Source organism: Balaenoptera musculus, chromosome X (genome assembly GCF_009873245.2).
Source record: "Balaenoptera musculus isolate JJ_BM4_2016_0621 chromosome X, mBalMus1.pri.v3, whole genome shotgun sequence".
Taxonomy (NCBI): Eukaryota; Metazoa; Chordata; class Mammalia; order Artiodactyla; family Balaenopteridae; genus Balaenoptera; species Balaenoptera musculus.
Genome location: NC_045806.1, coordinates 99,340,978 through 99,368,719, shown reverse-complemented (window position 1 = coordinate 99,368,719; position 27,742 = coordinate 99,340,978). Strand labels below are relative to the sequence as shown.

General features: G+C 36.7%; 1 protein-coding gene across 1 annotated transcript in view; it reads right to left on the bottom strand.

Moving 5' to 3' along the window:
- The window catches only part of WDR44 (WD repeat domain 44), an 81,846-nt gene that overhangs the window by 18,589 nt on the left and 35,515 nt on the right, over positions 1–27,742 (bottom strand). The window contains exons 6-13 of the mRNA XM_036839914.1: positions 27,364–27,459; positions 25,950–26,086; positions 24,751–24,834; positions 18,985–19,091; positions 18,077–18,228; positions 14,852–14,990; positions 13,514–13,578; positions 2,592–2,705 (exon numbers count right to left, since the gene is read on the bottom strand). Coding sequence (XP_036695809.1) covers positions 2,592–2,705; positions 13,514–13,578; positions 14,852–14,990; positions 18,077–18,228; positions 18,985–19,091; positions 24,751–24,834; positions 25,950–26,086; positions 27,364–27,459 — 894 coding nt within the window. The remainder of the gene's footprint in view (positions 1–2,591; positions 2,706–13,513; positions 13,579–14,851; positions 14,991–18,076; positions 18,229–18,984; positions 19,092–24,750; positions 24,835–25,949; positions 26,087–27,363; positions 27,460–27,742) is intronic.

Here is a 27,742-nt window from a genome sequence, read left to right as displayed (position 1 = left end):
AGAGGAAAACATAGGAAGAACACTCTTTGACAGAAATCACAGCACGATCTTTTTTGATCCACCTCCTAGAGAAATGAAAATAAAAACAAAACTAAACAAATGGGACCTAATGAAACTTAAAAGATTTTGCACATCAAAGGAAAGTACAAGCAAGACGAATAGACAACCCTCAGAATGGGAGAAAATATTTGCAAACGAATCAACGGACAAAGGATTAATCTCCAAAATATATAAACAGTTCATGCAGCTCAATATTAAAAAAACAAACAACCCAATCCAAAAATACATACTTATTAAATAAATGAAATTAAATAGCTTTCTTGATCCAAGCATGATCTTACCAGTCAAAAAAATTAGATTCAGATCTAAGTTCTACCTATAACTAGTTTTGTGATCTTGGATGGGTCAGAGGCCCAGTCTCTAATCCACAGTATGGAATATCAACTACCTCACAGCACTGTTATTTTCAGTATTAACAAGGTAATTCTTATTACGTGGCACAAAATAAGTCTTCAACAAACAGAAAACCCACTATAAACATCAACTGTGCTAGATACTGAAGAGAAACAACAGTGAAGTAAGAGCTGATCCCTACTCTTGCGGTGCTTAGAGTCTTGTTGCCAATAAGACGTAGAAATGTACATAGATAAACAGTTAAGTAAAAAAGAAAGTTTAAGAAAAGAGCACACAGACAGATGAAGGCCTTAAGAACAAAAACTGAGGTTTCCTGGAGAAGAAATTCTGCCTTAAGACTCCAGCATGAATGTACAACAAGGTGACTAGAGTTAACAACGCTGCATTATATACTTGCAAGTCGCTAAGAGAGTAGATCTTAAATGTTCTCACCACAAAAAAAAGGTAACTATTTATGGTGATGAATGTGTTAATTACGCTTATTGTAGTAATCATTTCCCAATATGTAAGTATATCAAATCATCACTGTGTACACCTTAAACTTACACAATGTTTTAATTACATCTCGATAAAGCTGGGAAAAAAACCCCAAAAAACTTCAGTGTGACTCCGGCTGAGTTTTCAATGCCTGCCTTACAAATTTCAAATTTGCCTGCCCCAACAACTGTGTGAGCCAATTCCTTAAAATAAACCTCCTATGTACGTATTTCCTCTTGGTTCTGTTACTCTGGAGAACACTGACTGATACAGTGATCGATGGAGAATTAATATCTTCAGTTGGTGTTACATTTCACAAAAAATATTGGTTTGCTTTAAGAAAGTAAATGAGTGCAGGGTTCCCAATTAGGTGCTTTGTACTTCTTATTCTAGATGAATACGATTATCAGATTAAGGACACTTTAAATTTCCATCTTCCGACAACTCAGATTTCACACAGGGTGGGGAGAGAGTACAAAGATACAACTGGGGCTCAATTCAAAACCAGACTACCAGGTGAGGCCCAAGCTTGTTCCAGGAGGTTAGAGAAAAACGTTATGAAATGCACCCATAACATCTAAACAAATATGATAGGAACATAATTCATAAATGGAGTGATTCAAAGCTGGAGCTCAGGGAAAGGCTGACTTGCCAATATATACTAGTGATATCTTCGTGATATAGTTAAAATATATGGGCATCACCGGTATCCTTGCTAGTATTTTGCTAACTCAGATGACTTTTCTCAATTTAAAGCTTTTAAATATTACTTTCCCCCACAAATTCTTAATATATTTTAGATTTTGATTACTGACAAATTTTAATACAAAGAAAGTGTAAGGAATCATGCAAAAATTCCAAAAACTGCTTCATGCTTCAAACACCTTAAATAAAATTTAAAATATCTCTTAAAAATTTTGCAAACTTCTAAGATATTTGATTGGTGGCAAAATAGCCCCTCTACTTTTAAATTTTGCTCTAAGGAAAAAAAAATTACAAAATGAAGACTTACCATTGATCTGCAGAATATAATTATTAAACCTAAATTAATAATTTCATGAATGTAGCAGATTATCCCCAAAACAGTCTTGATTAGATAGGTCAGACTTCACCTTTGTAGCTGAAGTCATATCCATTTTGCTGAGGCTAGTTACTTTGTAAAACTATTTTATAAAAGAAGCAAATACAAGTATATAGACAGATCCAGATAGAAGCTGTTAAGTAATATAAACATTTTCTTATTAGCCTAATCTGACGTTTCTCTTTTTTAACTTTGATTAATTTGTAACTCCCACAAAGTATATACAAACATTCAAACACCTGACTGTGACAATCATACAAATAAAACATTTGTTTTTATCCTAAAATAGTTACATAGAATACAAAATTCAAATAAGAATTTCTTACTTTAGGACTTCTATGGTGGCGCAGTGGTTAAGAATCCACCTGCCAATGCAGGGGACATGTGTTCGATCCCTGGTCCGGGAAGATCCCACATGCCATGGAGCAACTAAGCCCGTGTGCCAAAACTACTAAGCCCACATGCTGCAACTACTGAAGCCTCTGCGCCTAGAGCCTGTGCTCCGCAACAAGAGAGGCCCATGCACCGCAACGAAGAGTGGCCCCTGCTCGCCGCAACTAGAGAAAGCCCGTGCACAGAAACGAAGACCCAACGCAGCCAAAAAAAAAGAATGTCTTACTTTAGACCATGAAAGATCAAGGAGATCAGCAGTATGTCCTTTATATTTGCAAAACGGCCGTTGTCGAAATGGTGCATTTTTATCATCTGGGTCTTCATCAGCTCCACTGCATACCTATTTAGACATGAAAACAAATGTTAAAACTAGAAAAACAAAAGCTTCATACTCTTCCCACCCCATTTGTTCTCTCATCATTTTATATGATGCCTGATTGAAATCTTGATCCACTAAAAGCTGACTCCCCTTTATGTTGAATCTACTACTTATTACTTCCTCACCTCCTTGTCCTAATAAACCAGGATCATCCCTGAAGACATCGTGCTATCACAATCTTTCCCTCCCTAACAGAGACCCCACTTTGTCCTTTTTTGAGCATCTCTTCCTTTAGGAGAGGTGGGAGCCAGCACCAGGGGGTGATCACGATTGGTCTAAGCTAATTAAGATGAGCTCACTCCCCTTTCCAGTGATGACTGGCTTAGGCATGGGCATATGCTATAATTTTCATCAAATAGACATGAAGGCAAGTCCATCTGGGGGATGAGGTGATAGGGGAGGCTTCTAGAAAGATTTCCTCACTCTTAAAAGGGGGTATACTAAAGGGACCTTCCTCTTTCCTGCCTCTGAACATTGTTGTCTGCATGTGACACCTAAGACAGTAGTAGTCATCTTACTACCATGAGGGGACCAAGCCCAGGAGAACAATAGATAAAGAACAGCAAAGCAAGAGGATGGAAGGACCTCGTGTTCCTGATGACACTACTGAGCTGCTGAATTAACCAACCCTAGAGCCGCCTTACCTCCAGACTGGCTTCCTCATTGTTAAGCCATTTTCAGTTGGATTTCTGTTATTTGAAGTCAAAAGCATCCTGACAGGTAGAGGTAGGTAGAAAATAATGCCATACATGTGTGCCGTGCATTTAGTTTACAACATGCTTTTGTATTCATTACCTGAATAAATCCTAACGACTCTGTGAGGTAGGTATTACCATTATGAGGATGAAGAAATTAAGAAAAAAAACTGAGAATCAAAGAGGTCAAAATAACATATTAAAAGTCACGCAGCCACCTGTAAACAGCAGAACCAAAGCAAAGGTACAAGTCATCTAACTGTAAGTCCAGAGGTTGTTCCTCAAATGTTTTAGAGGATGTCACTTGAGCAAAAATACGGAATGTTAGCTAAGCCTTGCATATTTAGGGAAGGGTAGGTAGGATGATGAGGATGGAGAAAAACGTATATGGAGATAAAGCAGGGGATTAGGGTAGAAAGGTACTTTGAGACCAGATCATAAAGAGCCTTGGATTTGTGGCTTAAAAATTCAGACATTCTAAGGTGATGGAGAGCCAACACAGGTTTCTGAAAAGGAAAAATAACACAGTCTGACTGGGGCTTTAGAAAGAGAATGCTGGGCAATAATGTAAAAGATGGTTTGGAAAGAGAGTCGGGGCAGGAAAAGCAGTCAGTAAGTTTAAGTAAGAATAATGAGGGCTTAAATAGGACAGTAGCCATGGGGATAGATAAAAACTACCACTGCTATCTGTTAACAACTTTACGGTTTATAAAAACATCTTCACATTCACTGTGGAGGTAGACCAGCAACACAGATGCCCTGACCCTTTGCCAAACACTCCTAATCCTAGACGATTACAGGTACTTCCCCTAATTTTACTGCTAGATTAGTGAGCACTGCTGGAAGACAAAACTAAACAGGCTTCTTGCCCTGTTACATAAAATTCAACTTTTTGTTTAATAATCATTTTCATTTCATTAACTCCTCAGCATATTTCCCCTAGCTGTGATCCCAGATCTTTTTTTTCCTCCTTAATCATCCATTTTCTTTTCATTGTACTCTACATATTTTCAAAATACTTAAATAATGTATTTTTGATTATAAAGTAATATACATGCTCAGTATAGACAATTCAGAAAACACAGAAAGTAGAAAAACTAAAATTAAAACCACCTATAATCTGCTAAAATTTTGGCCATCTTCAATCTTTCATTTTTTAAAAACATAATTGAAATCACATTGTACACATGATTCAGTATCTTCCTTTTTATTTTACATGAGCACTTTCTGTATTTCACTCTTTGGAAACATTTACTAGCTGCATATGGATGCACCATAATTTAATCATTTCCAATTTGTTGGTAATTTAGACATTTCCAATTTTTTGCTAAATAGCAATTCAACAAACATCCTGGAGCGTGAACCTTTATCCCTATTTTATTATTTGTTTATCCTAATAGAAGGGTCAAAAGGCTTAAACCATAGACTTTTATAGTATCTTCTGTTGTTTGTCTTAATAAAATCAGGTAAGTTTATTAAAGAAAATTTTAGAAATACAGAGAAGTATAAAGAATCAAATAAAAAAATGAGCTAAAACCCTACCAGCTAGTGATAACTAGTTATAATTTAGTGTATTTCTTTAAAATTTTAAAATCTATAAATATTTATAGATATCTTTAGTCAAGATTAGGATATTATATCTATTTTTTCATTCTATTTTCACTTTACAATTTATTTAGAATATTTTAAATGTCATCAAGTAGTCTTTGAAAAGAATTTAAGGACTGCATAGTATTATACTGTATGGATTATACCATAGTTTTTATTTTCCAACTATTAAAAATTCAGTTTGTTTAAATTTTAGCTACTGTGAGAACATTAATATGAAAATCCTCTTACATCTTCGGGCATACATGATCATTTCTTTATGATAGATTTTTAAAGGGAGAATTACCAAGCGAAATGTTATATATTTTATCTATATCTATATCTCTCTGAATAGATATCTATATGTAGAGAGATATTTATATCTCTATGTAAATATAATGTATATATAAAACTTTATTATGAACATTTCAAATATACATAGAAGTAGACAGTATAATGAACCCCATGCATCCATCACCTGTTTTAATGATTATCAACATTTTATTCACCTTGTTTTTTCAATCCTCCCACTTTTATGTATTTGCTTATTTTTGCTGGAGCAGTTAAAGCAAAATCTAAACATCATTCATTTTATCTGTAAATATTCTATATGTATCTCTAACTAGTAATCTTTTAAATTTAACTACCATTACATTATCATACCTAAAAAAATACCATCTGTATCATCAAATATCAAATCCATATCCAAATATCCAGATTATCTAAAAATGTCACTTAAAGTTGGATTGCTTTGAAAACTTGTAAGCCTTTTGATATTTATTAACACTTACTATATACCAGATATGGTATGTTACTTGAAATACCAAAATAAATATTTCTTATCTGCTTATAATCTATTCTCAGTATTTAAAAGCCAGAATAAAATATGTCAGATTATCATTCTCTGTTCAAAAACCCTCCATTGGCTTCTTTCTCAGAGCAAAAGCCAAAGTCCTTGCAGTGGCCTACACCTTATGACTGGCCCATCTACACCTCCGTGACTTCATTTTCTACTACTCATCTCCTTGCTCACTGGCTCCAGCTACCCAGGCCTCAGTGCTATTTCCTGAACATACCAGGACTCCTGCCTTATCACAGTTTCACTCGCCTCCACCTGGAATGTTCTTCTCCTCCAGATAACCAGATGATCCCTCTCTCACCTCCTTCAGATTCTCCTCAAATGACAACTTCTCAGTGAAGCTTTGCTTGTCCACCATATTTACCTCCTGTCACCCCGCTTTATCTGCTTTATTTTTCTCCACGAAATTTATCACCTTCTAATATATTACAAAATTTACTTGTTTTGTTTCTGTCTCCCACCACTAGAATAAGCTTCATAACAATAGATTTTTTTTTGTTTCTTCTGTTCACTACTATATCCCCAACTCTTAGAACAATGATAAATACACAGTAGACACTCAATAAATATTTGTGGACTAAATGAAGACATAGTGCCAGACCTACAGATGCCAACTAGCGGAGCATAATGGTTAAGGGCATAAGCTCTAAAGACAGATCAGAGCTGGGTTCTAATTCTGTTGCTGTATCTACCAACTGTGTGAAACTGGTGTGTTACTCAATATCTCTAAGCATTTTCTTCATCTGTAAAATAGGGTTCTTAATAGTACTTCACAACACTACCAGGGTTGTTGTGAGGTGAAGTAAGACATAAAATGTACTTAGCAAAGTACATGGCACATAGTAAGGGCTCATAAAATGTTAGCTGTTGTTACATAAATTGATATAGTATACAGTAAGTGCTTTTAACAGAACTATGGGCAAAGTACCCATAGGAACAGTGAGGGAGCATATGAATAAATTACTAGGTGAAGCAAGGAATGCTTCAGTGAGGAGATGAGTCTTAAATGAATTTGCCAGGCAAAGGGGAACTGCATATGTATTGTTAAGTACATGGAATCAACAAAGGGTCTGACATTTTTGTTGGGGCATGAACAACCAAGTGGCTCAGAACATAAGGTCTGAGAGCGGGAAGGGTGGGAAATAACAATGAGAGCTGAGGTCAGGCTGATCTCTGAAAGACCGAGTCATCTAAGGAATTTAGACTTAATTCTATAGGAAAAAAGAGAGCCAAAAGGAGTGCTTAAAACAGGAGAGTAACATGATGAGATTTGTTTTACAGGAAAGTAATTCTGCTGGCATAATTTTATCCATAATTCTATGGATAAAAGACTGGAATCTGGGAGAACAGCTATAGTGGTCCAAGTAAGAGATAAAGGCCTGGATTGTAACAGTGGAAATGAAAGAAATGGCCAGATTCCAAAGACATTTCTGAGACCAAGCGGGCAGGATCTGGTAAATGAGCAGACACTGAAGGGAGAGGAGAGAGTGAAAAGTGATCACAGTTTCTAACTCAGGAGATGGTATGGGTGTTAAATAATGAACTGATATCAAGTATGCATACCATCAAAGGAGTGGTTTTCTCGGGAAAATGATACTTAATTCTGTTTTGGGCATATATTATCGGGTTGGCCAGAAGGTTCGTTTGGTTTTTCCCATAAGATGGCTCTAGTAGCACTTAGTTGTCTTTAACTTCATTTGAAACAATTTTATTAGATTGTATGTGACAGCTGTCATATCAGCGTGCATTTAAAAAAAGACTTATCAAAATTGGTGAATTTTTGTGTAGCCATTTTAATATTGAAGATGGAAGAAAAAAAGCAACGTTTTTGGCATATTATGTTTTATTATTTCAAGAAAGGTGAAAACACAACCGAAACGCAAAAAAGGATTTGTGCAGTGTATGGAGAAGGTGCTGTGACTGATCGAACGTGTCAAGAGTGGTTTGCGAAGTTTTGTGCTAGAGATTTCTCGCTGGTCGATGCTCCAAGGTTGGCTAGACCAGTTGAAGTTGATAGCGATGAAATTGAGACATTTATTGAGAACAATCAATGTTATACCACGCGGGAGATAGCTGACATACTCAAAATATCCAAATCAAGCGTTGAAAATCATTTGCACCAGTTTGATTATGTTCATCGCTTTGATGTTTGGGTTCCACGTAAGTTAAGCGGAAAAAAAATTCTTGACAGTATTTCTGCATGCAATTCTCTACTTAAACGTAGTGAAAACGTTCTGTTTTTAAAACAAATTGTGACAGGAGATGAAAAGTGGATACTGTACAATAATGTGGAATGGAAGCGATCGTGGGGCAAGCGAAATGAACCACCACCAACCACACCAAAGGCCGGTCTTCATCCAAACAAGGTGATGTTATGTATATGGTGGGACTGGAAGGGAGTCCTCTATTATGAGCTCCTTCCAGAAAACCAAACGATTAATTCCAACAAGTACTGCTCCCAATCAGACCAACTGAAAGCAGCACTCGACGAAAAGCGTCCAGAATTAGTCAACAGAAAATGCATAATCTTCCATCAGGATAACGCAAGACTGTATGTTTCTTTGATGACCAGGCAAAAACTGTTAGGGCTTGGCTGGGAAGTTCTGATTCATCCACCATATTCACCAGACATTGTGCCTTTGGATTTCCATTTACTTAGGTCTTTACAAAATTCTGTTAAAGGAAAAAATTTCAATTCCCTGGAAGACTGTAAAAGGCACCTGGAACAGTTCTTTGCTCAAAAAGATAAAAAGTTTTGGGAAGACGGAATTATGAAGTTGCCTGAAAAATGGCAGAAGGTAGTGGAACAAAAGGGTGAATACGTTGTTCAATAAAGTCCTTGGTGAAAATGAAAAATGTGTCTTTTATTTTTACTTAAAAACTGAAGGCACTTTTTGGCCAATGCAATATCATTGTTGATGTCTGTCTTCTCCCATGCATTGCTCGTTGGTATGAATTATCCATTGCATCTTTATATTTTCAGTGCCTAACACACTGTCGACGTTTAAAAATTGCTTGTTGATTGAACCAAATCTAAATCAGTGCATATTTTTAATAAATACCACATATGTACAATTTCATAAAAATTCCCTCTCATTCCCTTACAGTTAAGTCCTTTCATCCATTTTAGACTCTAATGATTTTGAAGGGGATCAGAATATGTCACCCCCAAATATGCCCCTTTGCCTAAGGATTATTTTGAGCTGAAGGCAACTAAGAGGAAACAGACACAAGAAAAAGTCTCTGCCCTCCCCCTTTCTACCTGAAAGCAGAGCATAAAATGCCCTTTGTGAAGGTGTCTCCCCCTCACCTCTCCCTTACCAGGAAGAGGAGAATCAATCTTATCTGCCTAAACAGAACCTTACTAAATTACCCTTATCTTCCATTAGTTTCCCCCAGTAGATTTACCTTCCCACAATTTACCGCCCCTAAAAGCCTAAACTTCTTTTTCTTTATCTTGTCACTTTTCCACAAATTTCTTGCTCTTTGTTAAAATGATATATAAGTGCCTAGGTCTAACAGCTTCTTTGGGTCTTCACTATTCCTCTAGGAAGGCCTCCATATGCATACGTAATAAACCGTTTCTCCTCTTAATCTGTCTTTTGTTAGGTTATTTCGTAGTTCCCAGCCACAGAACCTAAGAGGGTAGAGGAAATTTTTTTCCTCCCCTACAATCTACTCTCAAAAATTCTAAGCAGAAGTTAAATGTTGTAACACCCATATTGATATTCCACTAATCAAGTGCACCAAACAGATTTATCCAAGAAAAACATTAATTTTTAGGTAGATAGCATATTTACAACTTCCAGTGTCAAGAAGAAATGTTACAAGTCTGTAGCATAATGGAGCAAACTAAATACGCCGCTCTTCCTTACATTTACTGAGCTACTTTTGGAAATCAATAGAAACAGAGAGCATAAGAGCCAGAATTCTAGGCTTGGCATGACCAACGAGTAGGTGAGTGATCTTGGGTGCATCACTTTGTATGCCCAACTGTACAATAGGTACTTTTATGTATTCTATTTTACATGGATGCTAAGAAGGCAAGAGTAAAAACGTATCAAAAGAGATAAATATAAGATATCACTATCATGAGAAAAAAGAAAAAAAGAACACACATATCAGGGAAATAAACTCCACTGTGCTTACTGTGCCTCATTGCAGCGAGTACTAGGTTAAAGACAAAGGCATATGAAACAGAGGCTTCTTTTAACTGTCCCCATATAGAATGACAGAAGTGAAAGGAACCCCAAAGTATCTTTTCCTGAAAACAATAGATATAAATGATACTCAACTACTCCAGAAAAAAGGCTCAGTACTCCAGGGGCTCAGTACTTTTTGGGTCAAAGAACTACTACGCTCATTTTTTTTTTTTTTTTTGGCCACACCACGAGGCATGTGGGATATTAGTTGCCCGACCAGGGATAGAACCCATGCCCCCTGCGTTGGAAGCGCGGAGTCCCAACCCACTGCACCTCCAGGGAAGTCCCTATGCTCCTCATTTAAAAGGTGTTCTATTCAAACAAGATTGGGAGTTACTTAGGGGTATTTTTTGGGGGGGGCGGGGATGGAAGTAGTTAAGAATCTGTAAGTAGGATTGTTAAAATAAGCATAATATAAGATAGTACAAATAGTCTCTGTTTTTAATAGTAATCAAGGCCTGGAAACTTTATGGTAAATTAAACTAATAAAAGCAAATCCTTTTCCCCTAAAGCAAAGTGGTTAAAATTTTCACTGCTACATTAGTCAGTGAAGGCTTTATGGAGGAAGTGGGCCTTGAAGAATGGGCAAGTTTTAAGTAGAAAAAAGGGAGACCACAGGCATCCAGATAAGGGGAATAGGAATGAATGAAAGGCACGGAAGCAGGAATTCAACACTGATTTAGGCCTACCACAGTCAGGCATGGGGTTAGGTTCCAAGGATACTAAGATCTGTGAAGTACAGTTCTTTGCCTTAAATCAGCCCTGAGCCTAGCCAGAGGGACAAACTGCCAAGGAAGGCATGGTAAATAATATCAGTGTCAAAGTACATATGATGTACTGTCAGAACACAAGTGAGGAACAATTTTATCTGCTTGATTCAGGGAAAATAATAAGAGAAGATAAGATATTTGAGCTGAATCTTGAAGGATGAGTAGGGCTTTGCCCTGTAAGGAAAGGGGACAGGGAGGGAATTCCTGGCAAAGCAAACAACATGAACAAAGACATGAAAGTGAAAGAGTGTTTAGGATACAGACCTATATCTGGCATGGCAAGTAGGATGCACAGGTACTAGGGAATTAGAGCTGAGTTAAAAAGGTAAGATGAGGTAATATCAGGAAGAATGGTGACAAGGAGCCACCAGAAGACTTTAAATCACAAAATGGCACAGATCTGTATTTTGACAAAAAAAAAAAAAAGGGAATCTCCTGGAGGTCCAGTGGTTAAGACTCCATGCTTTCACTGCAGGGGGCACAGGTTTGATCCCGCATGCCACGTGGTGTGGCCAAAAAAAAAAAGCTGGTGGCAGTAGAGACCAGCGACAGAAAAACCAACTAGGAGGCTACAGCAAGCATTTAAATGAGTGTCAAGGACCTAGACGAGGTGAGTAATGAGGGGTCAGATTCCATGGGCATTTGTAGGAGGAGGTAGAGTGGATAGAATTTTTAACTAATTTAGTATGTGGGTAAGGAAGAAAAAGTAATAGAGTGTTTCTGAGTTAAAAAGGTAACTTATGGATGTTGATGCCATTAAAGAAGGCTCAAAACAGGAGAAGCAGGGTTGTGGGTAGATAATAATAAAACTATTTCCGCGAATGACCATTAATATCTAGCCAGTTGCTCAAGCTGGACACCTGGGAATCATCCTAGGCTACTCACTTACTACCCCAGGTAGTCAGTCATTAAGTCCTTCTTTTATATTTCTCAAATTCAGCTCCTCTTTATGGTTTCTAGACTCACTGCTATCATAATCTACCATAATCGAAGTACCCATTTCTCTCTGGGGTTGAGAGCCTCTTAAGTGGTCTCCCTGTCTCTAGCCAGGAGCCCCCATCCAATCTATCTTTTACACTGCTATGAGAATGCTCATTCCAAAACAAAAATCTGAACATTTTAATTCAGCTTCTGACCCAAACCCCTCAAAGCCCATCTTCCCCTAGTGCCTTGAGGATAAAGTTCATATGTTTTGGTTTAACACAAAAAGCCACTGAAAATACCAATCCTGCCTACCTTTCCTCCAACTCTCGCACATGCACCCTTTGCTCCAGCCAGGTAGTACCTTTAACATGCCATGTCGTTTCAGCCTCCATGCCTTTGCACTTGCTATTTGTTCTGATACGACCCTTCCTTCCCTCACATAGTTGATTCCTCGTTCAAAGCCTCCAGGGAGCTTTTCCTGACACCCTGATTCATAAGACTAACTTGTATACTTGTGTAGTATCATCTACAGAGTATTACCATCCAATACTATAATTGCAGATATATCTATTTCACTAGTTAGCAAGCCCCCTGAGGCCAGAAAATAAGTCTCATTTGATTTTGCAGAATCTAGCAGTGTCTGGCACATGTAACAGGCACTCAAAAAACATTTGTTGAGGGAGTTTAGTTTCAGACCTATTAATTGATGTGCTTAAAGAACGTGTAGGTGGAGAGAGCCTATATATACTATTATGTGAAAAGGGCAGCATGCACAATAAGATTTCACTGTTGTTTAAAAAACATAAAGCTATTGAAAGGAAACAAGAATTATGGAGCTAAAGCCAGTTCAGGATTGGAGGTAGCGAGTGAATATGTCAACTGAGAATAGCCAAAGGACAAAACCCAGAGAAACAGCAACATTTTAGGGGGTGGAAGAGGGAGAGACAGCAGGGATATAGGAAGAGAACAAGGAAAAACAGAAGCATGGAAAGTTGAGAGGAGTATGTTTAGAGTAGGGAAAAATTAGTGTCAAATGCTAGAGAGCCAATGAAATCCCAGGAAAGTACTGTTGAGCAGGTGGACATTTTAGGTTCTCTTTGTTTACATTGCCCTTGCCTTGCTGAATATACAAGAAGCACAGGGACAGCTTAGAATAATATTTTGCATTCCGGTTTTTAGGTTTAAAACTAGTTATATTTAACCTTCCAGCTCTGAAACCAAATGAAAATCATTAAGATATCTTAAACTACCTGACACTGGGATAAAACATTTATTAAACGAAGAAGATGGAAAAATGAAAATATTTCAATATCTTTTTTCTTTCCTTAATTACCTTTAATTCAGGTGTCCGTTACTATTATTATTTTTAAAATATCTAACATGGATTTGAGGGGAGGGAATTTTTTTATTTAAGTTTACATTAGTATAGTAGCTTGAGCAATATTAGTTACTGTCTGACAATCTTTAAACATCACAATTTTTCATTTACCAATTCTAATAGAAAAAAACTCTCATTTCTAATGCATCTCAATTTTAAATGCTTTCTACTGTCTGACAATCTTTAAACATCACAATTTTTCACTTACCAATTCTAATAGAAAAAAACTCTCATTTCGAATGCATCTCAATTTTAAATGCTTTCATGTACCTGTAATATCTGATAAACAATAAAGTACTTTATGGTAAAAAATCATAGTATGTAACAATAGTAACCATAAAATAATAAACATACCCCCGTATCTGTATCAGATTTTGATGAATTTAGACTTTCCTGAGAAGGTGATGGGGACACACGTCCTAAAACAACATAATAATTGTAAAAAGGCACGTATATATACAAGTGTACACACACACACACACACACACAAAACATCAATCAGAAATAATAATACAGTGACACCTAATTAAAAGTCATAGAACACATCATTCTGGAAAAATATATTTTTCTAAATAAGCGAAGCGTTAACTCTTAGGCACCAAAATATTTGTTTTTATCATTTTTATATAAAGTATTTATAAAATGGCTTAACCATTTCCCCAATTTAAAAAAATACTGTTAAGTCCTCATTATTCATCGTGAAGACATTCTTGCCAATCGTAACAGGAAGATGAATACAGGGGCAGGAAGGGTCTGGGCTGGGGTAAGTCTCAATGGCCACTGAAAATAGTCTTTCTGCTCCAGGCAGGGCAATAAATGTATAATAAACATAGTTTTACTTTTTGTCAAGTCATCATCATCTTGAATTATGTACTATAACATATTGCAAACAACCCCATGGGGCTACTAAAGTATATGGGCCTCGCTGGCCAGTTTAGTGGCTCTCCCTAGATCTCTGTGTTCCTCAAACTGCTGCTTCAACTCCACTCTATACTCCTGCCCATACTACCTCTATTCTCATTTCTCCCATCCCTTAACTTCTTGTGTTCAGCCTTGGATGACTGGGTGGTGAGGGGTTTGTGGAGAAAATGTACTGCAGTTAAATAATGACAATAATTACAAGAAAAGAATCCCATAAACTTAAAGCTCCTATTTACATCAATTTTACACACTTTGCTGATAACATGATACAGAAATACTTTACATAGTTGTAATCGTTGTGTATACACATCAAGTTCTGGGGTTTCTCTTTTCCATTTAACCTAGTTTCATATACCCTTTGATGTACTGACAAATCACATTTACTTTCCATGGCTATGTTTCCTTAATCATTCTTTACTTACTGGATGTATACACTATTCTCATTCTTTTTCTAGATTAATCAGATATTTCATTTTAACCTAAGATAGAAGTGAAAGTTACCAAGGGAAACCACATAACTTTGTTCTCAGTAGTTGATGAATTTAACTCTGCAGTACACCTAAAAAGAGATAATGTCAAAAACTTTGTGGTAGCTTTTTTCACTGGGTTTAGATGCTTTTTGCTGTTGACTTCTGTTTTAAATTTGTGGCTTTTATGGAAAGTCGTGGTTGCTGCAAATGATTGCCAGATAAGAGGGTATCATTATACCTAAAATGTAAAAATGCCAGATGTCTCCAGGTTTTTTAAAACCCACCAATAAATGAAAAATACCTTCAGTATTGTATTTCATCCGCATATTGTTGAAATAGTCGAAAGCATTTTTTAAAGCCCATATTCTTACTACATTGTCTTGTCCAGCTGAGGCAAGTAATCTGCCACAGTGAGAAAATTTCATGGTCCAAACAGCTCCCTGTGAAAACAAAGGAAGGTTCAGAGTTACTACTTTAAAAGTTGAGACATTGTTTTTAAGCCAAAGAAAAAAATTATGCCAAATTACACATACAGTAAATCCCCTACATATGAACAAGTTCCATTCCGAGAGTGCATTCGTAAAATGTCAGCCTAGGCACCCAAGTAACACAATCAACCATACAGTACTCTACTGTAATAGGTTTATAATACTTTCCACACAAATAATACATAAACAACACACACAAAAAATAAAGAAAACATTTAAAATCTTACAGTACAGTACCCCTTGAAAAGCACAGTACAGTACCAGCTACATCACTGCTGCTTTTTTTTTTTGTCTCTCTTGCACTTATTTTTTTAAATTTTTTTTAAACATCTTTATTGAAGTATAATTGCTTTACAATGGTGTGTTAGTTTCTGCTTTATAACAAAGTGAATCAGTTCTACATATACGTATGTTCCCATATCTCTTCCCTCTTGCATCTCCCTCCCTCCCACCCTCCCCATCCCACCCCTCTAGGTGGTCACAAAGCACCGAGCTGATCTCCTTGCATCACCGCTGCTTTTACGCCTGTTTCCGGACATCATGGGCTTGAAATAAAGATACTGTACTACTGTACTCTATACAGTACCGTAAAGTACACAAAAACACAACCACTTGTAGAAGATGCACACACGTGACAATGTACGCCAGACACATGAACTAACTTACGTGATTGGACATGTGAACGCATGTTCTCATCTTTGAAAGTTCGCAACTTCAAGGGTCGTATGTAGGGGACTTACTATACACTAAGATAATGCTCACATAACTAACACCACTTAAGGCCAATAGCCCAATGATGCTATAATACCACAAAAAGGGACTTTTAGAAGAGAGGGAGGGGCTTCCCTGGTGGCGCAGTGGTTGAGAATCTGCCTGCCAATGCAGGGGACACGGGTTCGAGCCCTGGTCTGGGAAGATCCCACGTGCCACGGAGCGACTAGGCCCGTGAGCCACAATTGCTGAGCCTGCGCGTCTGGAGCCTGTGCTCCGTCCTCAACAAGAGAGGCCGCGATAGTGAGAGGCCCGCGCACCGCGATGAAGAGTGGCCCCCACTTGCCGCAACTAGAGAAAGCCCTCACACAGAAACGAAGACCCAACACAGCCATAAATAAATAAATAAATAAAATTTAAAAAAAAAAAAAAAGAAGAGAGGGAAAAGATAGTTGCAGTTTGCATAATCTAAACTAACAACTTCAGGCTTCCCTGGTGGCGCAGTGGTTAGGAATCTGCCTGCCAATGCAAGGGACACGGGTTCGAGCCCTGGTCCGGGAGGACCCCACATGCCGCGGAGCAGCTAAGCCCGTGCACCACAACTACTGAGCCTGCGCTCTAGAGCTGGTGAGCCACAACTACTGAAGCCTGTGCGCCTAGAGCCCGGGCACCGCAACAGGAGAAGCCACCGCAATAAGAACCCCGTGCACTCAACGAAGAGTAGTCCCTGCTCACTGCAACTGGAGAGGGCCCACGCACAGCAGCGAAGGCTGAACGCAGCCAAAAATTAAAAAAATAAAATAAATAAATTTATTAAAAAATAAAAATAAACTAACAACTTCAAGACCCCAAACCTTGTCCACATATTAATGGAAATGGGAGATCTGAGGTGGCCAGAAACCTTCATTGCAAAAGAACAAATCCTAGTCTGGGGTCCTCAGTCTCCTAGCTGAATATGAGGGCGAGTGGGATAGGAGGGGGCACAGATCTCAGAATAGCAATAACAACTCCTGACCAGGGCTGAGGGAAGAATAAGGCCCAGCTTAGCAGTGACCCTCACAGCACTGGTCATTTAGAAGTGTTGGAATGGTGTGGTCTCATTCTATTTTTCTCTCCAGAAAAAAGGTTTTGCAGCATATGGCTAAAATTCCCAGACAGACAGTACTAAAAACAGTGCGGAAGTATGTGTGTGTGTGGGGGCAGGCACGGTAAAGAATGTGAACGCTTAAATTGGAAAGGCCAAATCCTATTACAACAAATACTGTTATAACCACTATTATAACACACATCTATGCAGGTCAAAAAGATCATCCAAGTTAGAGGTAACAGTTTATTTACTGGAATAACATTCATTTCCACAAAATTCAAGTATGTTAAGAAATTTGTCATTTGGAGCCTACTGCAATGAGATTTACTTAAAACTGGAAATAATGAAAGAGAATCAATACAGTACAAGGAAATTCATCAGATTCCTTAAGGAAGTTACTATAATCAATTGAAACTTTTTAAAAAATTTATTTTATTGAAGTATAGTTGATTTACAACGTTGTGTTAATTTCTGTTGTACAGCACAGTGATTCAGTTATACATATACATTCTTTTTCATATTCTTTCCCATTATAGTTTATCACAGGATATTGAATATAGTTCCCTGTGCTATACAACTCAAACGTTTTATGTGTAGATTATAAGCACCAAAGTAAAGTCAAATCTGGCTGCCAACTGATATGTGTAAGCTAACTTTTAGATTTAAAATCTAAATAGATAAGTAGATTCCCTGATCAAAGACCAACAGTATCACTTACCCAGTTCTGAGTTTATTACTGCCTTCCCTGCATTCCTAGCATTTTCAGGGGGTAACTGTAATGTATTTGTGAACTTTATATCTACTTTGGTACATTTTAACTCTGATAGACAACTTGTACCTCTACCTCTCTCCTTGTTCTGTCACTTTACAAAATATATTGAGCTTCTGAAATATTTGTATAAATTATTTAAAATATACCAGGGAGCATTTTAAACATTGTTCAAAGTGACAGATCACCCTTAACTGCTTTAAAGTTTGGTACCTTTCTCTGGTAAAAGAAAGTTTGCATAGCTTTCTTAATAATACAGGCCTAGAGTTTACTTATTCAATAAGTCACTTCTTGAACAATGATTCAGAGACAGACCTTGCATTACCTATTCATTAAATCATATTATTATCAATTCACTCTTCATGGCTCAGGCTAGCAAAATTACATACATAAGACATCAGCTTTATAGAAACCAAAGTATTTCTCTCAATGAAAACAGAATCAATCCTGAAAAATAAAAAGGTTGCTTACCATATGTTCACCACTAAGATCTTGTACCACTTTGATCTGATCAAAATCATAAGGTCCTTTGAAGCCATGTGCTGCTTTGAATTTAACTGGTCTTGTGTATGGCATTCCTTCATCATCACTTGATGAAGGATCATCTTGATCAGTATGAAACACTGAATAGAAAAGCAATAGAAATCATCACTAGCTAATGTAGATGTTGCTACTGTCATATTTTCATAAGTACTGCTTACCAAGAAAATTCATTAATTGGAAAAGCAAAATCTGTCTATTACTAAATAGCATATTGGTTAGCAGCATGGAATCTGGTACCAGATTGCCTGGGTCCAAATCCAGCTCTGCCATTTATTATCTGTGTGACTATGGGCAAGGTATTTGACCTTTCTGTGCCTCAGTTTTCTCATCTATAAAATGGGGATAATAATGGTACTTACCTCATAGAGTTTTTAAGAGGATTAAATGAGTTAACACAGGTGAAAGTGTTTGGAACAGTGTCTGGCACAGAATAAATACTATGTAAGTGTTTATTAAATAAAACAAATGAGCACAATTATAACAAAGGCATAGGAAGTTAAGGTGTGGAAATTCAGAAAATTTACCTAATTTTGAGAATATTTATAAACACTAAATAGCCTTACAAAACGAATTTACAACTGATTACTGAACACTCAACTCTTCCAGGTTGCTAGTCACAAAGTATGTACAAATTCATGTTTAAGATGCATAAATTCATTTTTCTTCCCACTCATAAAATTGATAGTGAGAGTAACATGATTTATTGAAATGCTAAGATATTAGCTATTAAGGTTTATTACTTTCAATAAAATAGAATGCTTCTTACAAACTACAGGCTAAATTTAAATGATCACAAATCAATTAAGTATTCAGTTGAAATGTTCTATTTCACTTACCTTCGTCTCTAACACTTTTAACTTTATTCACAGCACGTTCACCGTATTCCTCAGCAAGGTGCTTTGCTCTCTTTACTGATTTTCCTAGGAACTTCTTTAGTTGAGTCCTTAACAAAAATACCAAAAAACAAAACAAAAACAAAAAACCCAACCCAAATTACTTCTTATTAACTCAACTAACTGTAAAAGTTCAACAATTCACAGAAAATCTCATGAGCTGTGACTGGTAAAGTGTATCATTTTGAAATAACTCCTTTTGTATATACATAGTAGGTCTTTGAGTTCCCAAATCCCTTGTTCTATGGAATAAATATACTCAAATCAATATGGCTACAAAGGAAATATAGGCAGTTCCCCGCAGTGTACAATATCATATCCTCTAGAGCACTAGTTTTCAGTGGTGGATAATAATCACTTGGTGGGAACGGAGTGGGAGAGGAGTGTTTTAAAGTGCAGATACCTGGGCCCCATCCCCGGAACATGTGATTTAGAGGGTCTGGGGGTGAGGCCATGAATCTGCAAGAGAATTGCTTTGAGAAGACTGCTCTAGGGAGTCATCCTTAAGAACATATTTTACCAATACAAAGAAACTGTAAAGAGGTATTTACTTATAAAATAAAATGCTTTGGTAGCCTAAGATGCCCCTTGTCCCTTCTCTTTCCATTTGGGTATTAGCATGCAATATAGTTAGGCTGAGCTTTCCCAGTAGGTATTCCCAAACACAATGTAATGCAAATATGCATCTCAGGCTTGCATAAATAGGACTTATTTATTGCTTTTTCAATTATCTAAGTCTCAAATTTCATATATTAAAATTATAAAAAACAAAGCACCATACATGATATTTAAAACCAAACAAAATTTACAGACCAGGGGTAAATTTTTACCAATTCACGGGAGCTCATGAAATTTAGGATAGTATTTGAAAAAGGTGCCAAGCATATATACAAAGATGTTCACTGCAATATTGTTTAGAATAGATAAAAAGTAGAGATAAACTGAATTTTCACTAACAGAGGAATGGATAAATAAGTTATGGTATATCCTTACAATGGAATGCAATAAAATAAATGAGACTAACCTCAGTTCTTTTTTTTTTTTAATTAATGAATTAATTTATTTATTTATTTTTGGCTGCTTTGGTTCTTCGTTGCTGTGCACGGCTTTCTCTAGTTGCGGCGAGCGGGGTCTACTCTTTGTTGCGGTGCACAGGTTTCTCATTGCGGTGGCTTCTCTTGTTGTGGAGCATAGGCTCTAGGCGCGTGGGTTTCAGTAGTTGTGGCACATGGGCTCAGTAGTTGTGGCTCACGGGCTCTAGAGCACAGGCTCAGTCGTTGTGGCACACGGGCTTAGTTGCTCCGCGGCATGTAGGGATCTTCCCAGACCAGGGCTTGAACCCGTGTCCCCTGCACTGGCAGGTGGATTCTTAACCACTGTGCCACCAGGGAAGCCCTAACCTCAGTTCTTGAAATGTACCAAGCTTTTAGTCACCTCAAGGCCTTTGGATGGGTAGTTATTTCTGCCTGGAACACTTCTCCCTTGGCTAATTTCTACTCATCTTTTAGGTCTCAGAACAAATAGCTCTCTTTTAAAAAAGCCCTCCATGACTCTTTAGAACAGATTTTCCTGTTATACACTCCCATAGCACCCCATATATTCTTTTATAGTAATTACTACAAACATAGTTAGATTTATCTGTGTAATTACATGTTTAGTGTCTGTTTTTCTTATTTAACTGGAAGCTCTATGAGGGTAGAGACTACGATTGTCTTCCTAACGATTTTATCTGCAGCACCAAACTCCCATGTCTAACTGACAGAAAGACTACAATATGTTACAACTGGTACTGATATGAAGAGATGTCCATTACATAATAGGTATTTTTTTAAAAAAGTCAATAAACTATAGACACAGTATAACTTCACTTTTGTGAGAAAAAATTCTATGGTGGGGACTTCCCTGGTGGCACAGTGGTTAAGAATCCACGTGCCAATGCAGGGGACACAGGTTCGATCCCTGGTCTGGGAAGATCCCACATGCCGTGGAGCAACTAAGCCCGTGCACCACAACTACTGAGCCCGCGTGCCACAACTAGTGAAACCCACGCGCCTAGAGCCTGTGCTCCGCAACAAGAGAAGCCACCGCAATGAGAAGCCCACACCCGGCAAAGAAGAGTAGCCCCCGCTCGCCGCAACTAGAGAAAGCCCGCGCACAGCAATGAAGACCCAATGCAGCCAAAAATAAATAAATTAAAAAAAAAATTCTATGGTGAACATACCTAAAGATTATTTCTGGGGGTGCGAGTATGAGAGACTTTCATTTTCTTTTTTACCCATTTCTGTATTACTTTTGATAATCATAAAACACAGATGATAAACCTTTTTTTTTTTTGGCCACACCACACGGCTTGTGGGATCTTAGTTCCCTGACCAGGGATCGAACCCGGGCCCTCGGCAGTGAAAGTGCGGAGTGCTAACCACTGGACCGCCAGGGAATTCCCAGGTAAACCTTTTTTTCTGAGGTATAGTTGATTTATAATATTATATTAGTTTCAGGTGTATAATGTAGTGATTCAAACTTTTTATAGATTATACTCCACCTACGGTCAATTAATCTATGACAAAGGAGGCAAGAATATACATTGGAGAAACGACAGCCTCTTCAATAAGTGGTGCTGGGAAAACTGGACAGCTACATGTAAAAGAATGAAATTAGAACATTTTCTAACACCATACACAAAAATAAACTCAAAATGGATTAAAGACCTCAATGTAAGACCAGATACTACAAAACTCTTAGAGGAAAACATAGGCAGAACACTCTGACATAAATCGCAGCAAGATCTTTTTGGATCCACCTCCTAGAGTAATGAAAATAAAAATAAAAATAAACAAATGGGACCCAATTAAACTTAAAAGCTTTTGCACAGCAAAGGAAACCATAAACAAAGAAAGCCCACAGAATGGGAGAAAATATTTGCAAACGAAGTGACAGACAAGGGATTCATTTCCAAAATATACAAAACAGCTCATGCAGCTCAATATCAAAAAAAACCAAACAACCCAGTCAAAAAATGGGCAGAAGATCTAAATAGACATTTCTCCAAAGAAGACATACAGATGGCCAAAAAGCACACGAAAAGATGCTCAACATCACTAATTATTAGAGAAATGCAAATCAAAACTACAATGAGGTATCACCTCACACTGGTCAGAATGGCCATCATCAGAAAGTCTACAAACAATAAATGCTGGAGAGGGTGTGGAGAAAAGGGAACCCTCTTGCACTGTTGGTAGGAATGTAAATTGGTACAGCCACTATGGAGAACAGTATGGAGGTTCCTTAAAAAACTAAAAGAACTACCATATGATCCAGCAATCCCACTTCTCTGGGCATATATCTGGAGAAAAACATACTTTGAAAAGATACACGCACCCCAATGTTCATACCAGCACTACTCACAATAGCCAAGACACGGAAGCAACCTAAATGTCCATCAACAGAGGAATGGATAAAGAAGATGTGGTACATATATACAATGGAATATTACTCAGTCATAAAAAAAGAATGAAATACTGCCATTTGCAGCAACATGGACGGACCTAGAGGTTATCATACTAAGTGAAGTAAGTCAGACAGGGAAAGACAAATATCACTTACATGTGGAATCTAAAAACAAGGATACAAATGAACTTATTTACAAAAGAGAAATATACTCACAGACTTCGAAAACAAACTTACGGTTACCAAAGGGGAAAGGTGTAGGGGGGAGGGATAAATTAGGAGTTTGGAATTATCATATACACACTACTATATATAAAATAGATTATCAACAAGGACCTACTGTATAGCACAGGGAAGTCTACTCAATATTGAGTAATAACCTATATGGGAAAAGAATCTGAAAAAGAATGGATATATGTATAACTGAATCACTTTGCTGTACACCTGTAAAACTAACATGCTATTGTAAATCAACTATACTCCAATATAAAATAAAAATTAAAGTTATTATAAAATAGTGGCTATATTCACCATGCTGTACAATATATCCTTGTAGCTTATTTATTTTACACATAGTAGTTTGTACCTCTTAATTCCTTACCCCTATCTTGCCTCTCCCCCCTTCCCTCTCCCCACTGGTAACCACTAATTTGTTCTCTATATCTGTGCTACAGAGATTAAATACAGATATAGAGATTAAAAACAGATAAACCATTTTAAAAATCACAATAAGGTCTCTGCTACCCTATAACTCTGAAGTTATATTTTCTGGTTAACTATAGGTTTAGTACTACTTTAAGCAAGAAAACAGATATTTTAATCATTTTGGATGAGAACATTTCTAAAATACATACTTTTGTGCCCTCTTCAATGGCACTTAATGCTCGATAAGTTTCTTTCTTTAATAAATAGGGTCAGTTACCATCTTTACTATTCTTTAATACATTCAAGGCTTTTCAAATGGATTGCAAGTGAGCCATAATATTGGTTCCCCTCTCAGCCTTCAAGGCAACAGGGTAGGGCCCAGAGAAACCAGAACCCTGGGCCAGTCTCTTTTGGCCATCAGCTGCCTCATCAGTTTACCCCAGGGTTCAGTGCAAATAATATCATGTTCTGTATGTCACAACATGAGAAGAAGTTGAAAGCACTGCCATGTGAAATGGTTGTGCAATGTGTGAGTCCTTTTCTATCATTTTCCTGATTCCTCTCTTGCAATCAGAGTATTATCTGACATTCTTATGTGCTGATTTACATGTCAGTTTGCTGCTTCTATTTTGCTCTGAGATCAGATACCAGATGACCAGATTTTTAGAAATTATGTAAGAAGTAAGTATAAAGGCTTTGAATAAACCTGAGGAGCTTTTCTTTTAAAAAATAATGAGCTTTAGTGCATGGAGCAAGTGACATCTTCCCTGGATGTCTATATGTCTCCTGAATAATTCTAATTCTCCGGCTCCTGATAGTTGCCATTGCTCGAAGGCCAAGGTCCAGATAGCTGAGGTGTTATCATATACCTCCACTGTGGGCATACCTGCTGTAAAAAATCTCAATGCTTTCTTTGCTATACTTGCCACACTAGGAAAAGATCAGACTTGAGTGGAGAGCTCATTTTAGGCCTTAGACTGAATTATTGCCAATTAAGTGACTTGTGTATAATCAAGCAAAACCTACATGTCCAGCACTGTGCTAGATTTTTATAGGGGAAAAAGAAGAATGGTGTGATCAAAATCCTTTTGCAACATATGGTCTAGTTGTTTAACATGTATTTATCTTATTTTTTAAAATCAGAAAACAGTTTAAGATAATATAAAATATAAACAGCAAATGTAAGTTACGTAGACAATAGGTGTCATTGAAATTGAGAACAGGAAAAACTTTACTATGAACTGGAGTAGTCAGGAAGAATCTCACGTAGTTGGGTTTAGAAAGAAATAGGATTTGGAGAGATGAGAAATGGAAAAAGCAACTTCAAGGACAATCATGTTCTTCTACCAACACTTCTGGCACCTACCATCAGAAAAATATAAGCATGATGCAAAATGTATTGATCATTTACTGTATGTCAGATGCTATAAAAATGACCAAGACAGCCTCAAGGAACTCATAATCCATTGCCTGAGGGCAGGGAGTGGTAGTGGTGGATGGACATATAAACTGGACAGAGTATAGATTTAAAATATGGCAGCTCTCATATATATATATATATTTTTTTTCTTTTAAATAAAAGCCTGAAATGAAGAAAAGGGATGTACTGTAACTCACGTTTTCTGTTTTAACCTTCCACCATCAGTATCTGTTTGTTGAGACTGTAACTTCTCTTCATCATCTGACTGTGCTGCATCATTACTACAAGAAGAAGTAGTCATTTTATAAGAAGCCATTTCCCCAATACTTCTCAAAAATCTCTATGTATACTTAGTATACAATTAGCTAATCAGTGTAAGAAAAAAATGTTAACATGCTTTATATAAGTTTAATTTAAATGATGACCCTGAGAATTTAAAGACCTGAAAGATCATAGAGTAGAATCTTTAAGCAAGGTGCAATGTACAAAATGCAAATGAATGCAATTTAGGAATTTAAGAAAAACCTAACACAAACAAGGCTTTTTGCTGGGCAAAACATGCTGCACAGAAATGACACATTAACTTATAAATATCTCCCTCCTTACTTACCAGGCACATCATGTGAAAGCTTTGCTTTCACAGATATTATTTCTTAGTTCTACATACATCTCACAGTAAAGTCAATCACCTCACTCTAAAGACACTTTCTGACCCTAAAAAGACAATACAATTATTTATAACATTTCTGATCCTTAAAGCAAGGTTTCAGAAGACCAGGAGTTTATCCCACATGGCTTTTTAGCTTCATGTGTTCTAATATTGTCTCTAGTATAATATTGGGTTGGCCGAAAAGTTTGTTCGGGTTTTCTGTAAGATGTTATAGCAAAACCCGAACAAACTTTTTGGCCAATCCAATATAAATCATTTTAAAAGAAGACAAACCAAATACTATGAGATTTAAGATATATATATATATTTTCCCCCAAGTAATTGTACAACCTTGAGAACAAAGCTGGATAAAGAAAATGTGACACACACACACACACTCTCACAGAAGAATATTATTCAGCCATAAAAAGGAAGGAAATCCAGCCATTTGTGACAACATGGATGGACCTTGGGAGCATTAAGCTAAATGAAATAAATCAGACAGAGAAAGACAAATACTTTATGATATCACTTATATGTGGAATCTTAAAAAAAAAGCTCATTTTAAAAAAGAGAGAGAAAAAAGTTTAAGAATACATACATTAACTAACTCTAATTTTAATTCTAACTTTAAAATTAGAAGACTGAATGAAACCAAATTAGGGACTCTCATAGTTCATAAACAGAGAACTTTTCACCACTCTGAATGAAATACTACAAATGATAAATAATAACATTAGGCCATACCTTACATATTCCTTAGTCCTTCTCATGATGTGTAGAGTGAGAGGATTAATACCTGTTGGCAGTTTCTCTTCTGCAAGACTCAAAGGTATTTCTTCTCCAGTATCCAGATTCTTAATCATTACACTGGCTAAAATTTCCTGAAGTAAAAAATAACACCGAGAGTACCTATAATTTAATTATCTTTTTGAATCTACAAAATCCTCAAAAATTCAAGCTAAGAACTTTCTAGATACATTCAGTACTATGTACAATTTAAACATTTTTAGTGAGATACAATTTCCACACCACAAAATGCACTCATTTAAAGCGTATAATTCAATGGTTCTGAGTACATTCACAGAGTTGTGCAATTATCACCATTATCTAAGTTTAGAACACTTCTACCTCCCCCAAAAGAAACCATATACCCATTAGCTGTCATGCCGTATTCCCCTCTCCTCCCAGTCCCTGGCAACCACGAATCTACTTTTTTCCTCTATGGATTTGCCTATTCGGGACATTTCATATAAATTAAATCATATAGTATGTAGTCTTTTGTGATTGGCTTCTTTCACTTAGCATCATGCTGTCAAGGTTCATCCATATTGCAGCATGTATCTCTTTCCTTTTAATTGCCAAAAAATAGTCCACATGGATGGATATACTACATTTTATTTATCCATTCATCGGTGTTGGACATTTGTGTCGTTTCCACACTTTCGCTAATATGAACACCTATGTATATTTTTTGTGTGGATGTATGTTTTCCTTTCTCTTTGGTGTATACATAGGATTGGTATTGCTGGGTCATGGTAACTCGATGCTTAATATTTTGAGGAACTACCAAACTGTTTTCCAAAGTACAATAATTCTTTTAAATGTACTGTTTAAAAGAAACAAAAATTAAGATTTTGCTTCAAAACTTCATTCTGAATAAATCGGCCAATAGATGTATACTAAATTTTAAGGTAAGAATTAAACATTGAGTCTGTATACACTGTACATAATCTAATATGTATAAAAACATATACCTATAATATCAAGTTTTTTTTAAGCCCACTTTCGATAAAACATAGGCCTTGCTTTCAATACACTTATTGCACCATATAATTATGTGAAAGGGCAAGTTTAAGTCAGAGTTCAAACTCCAGCATATTAAAAAAAAAAAAACTAAGACAATCTTCAATTTTCATTTTTTCCTCTACATTATGATTTTTTTGCCTAACAGCAATAAAGCTAATTTTTTAAAATCATGGTAAAATATATATAATACAAAATTTACCATTTTAACCACTTTTAATTGTATAGTTCAGCGGCATCAAGTACATTTACATTGTCGTGCAACCATCATCACCATTCATCTCTAGAATTTTTTCATCTTCTCATCATGACCTTTATATTTTATGTTTTCAAGAACAAAAAAATCTAATTATACCTCATCAGTAAGCTCTCTCCCAGAGTTGGATCTAGGTCTCTGAGGGCCCATCACTTCACCTGCTATTGTCTGCCCATCAGGTGCTTTTCCATTTTCCTGAAATTATAATTTTATAAACAGAAAGTAGACTGAATCAATTTCTATAAATATTCAATTATTCATTACCACACACAGTTCTAAAGAATTCCATAATACAGATAATGGAGCCTACTAAAAATTTAAATGGAGCACTCCATTTCAGTCTTTTATTATTCCCAGCATGCTGAAAAACATTAGGTACCAAAAGTGTTGCTGCTCATGAAATAATGTCTGAGTAGTCTTGAAAGCAAATAAATGTTCTATTTGAACCTGGCCCAAAAGCAGTTCTCTACCAGTAAAA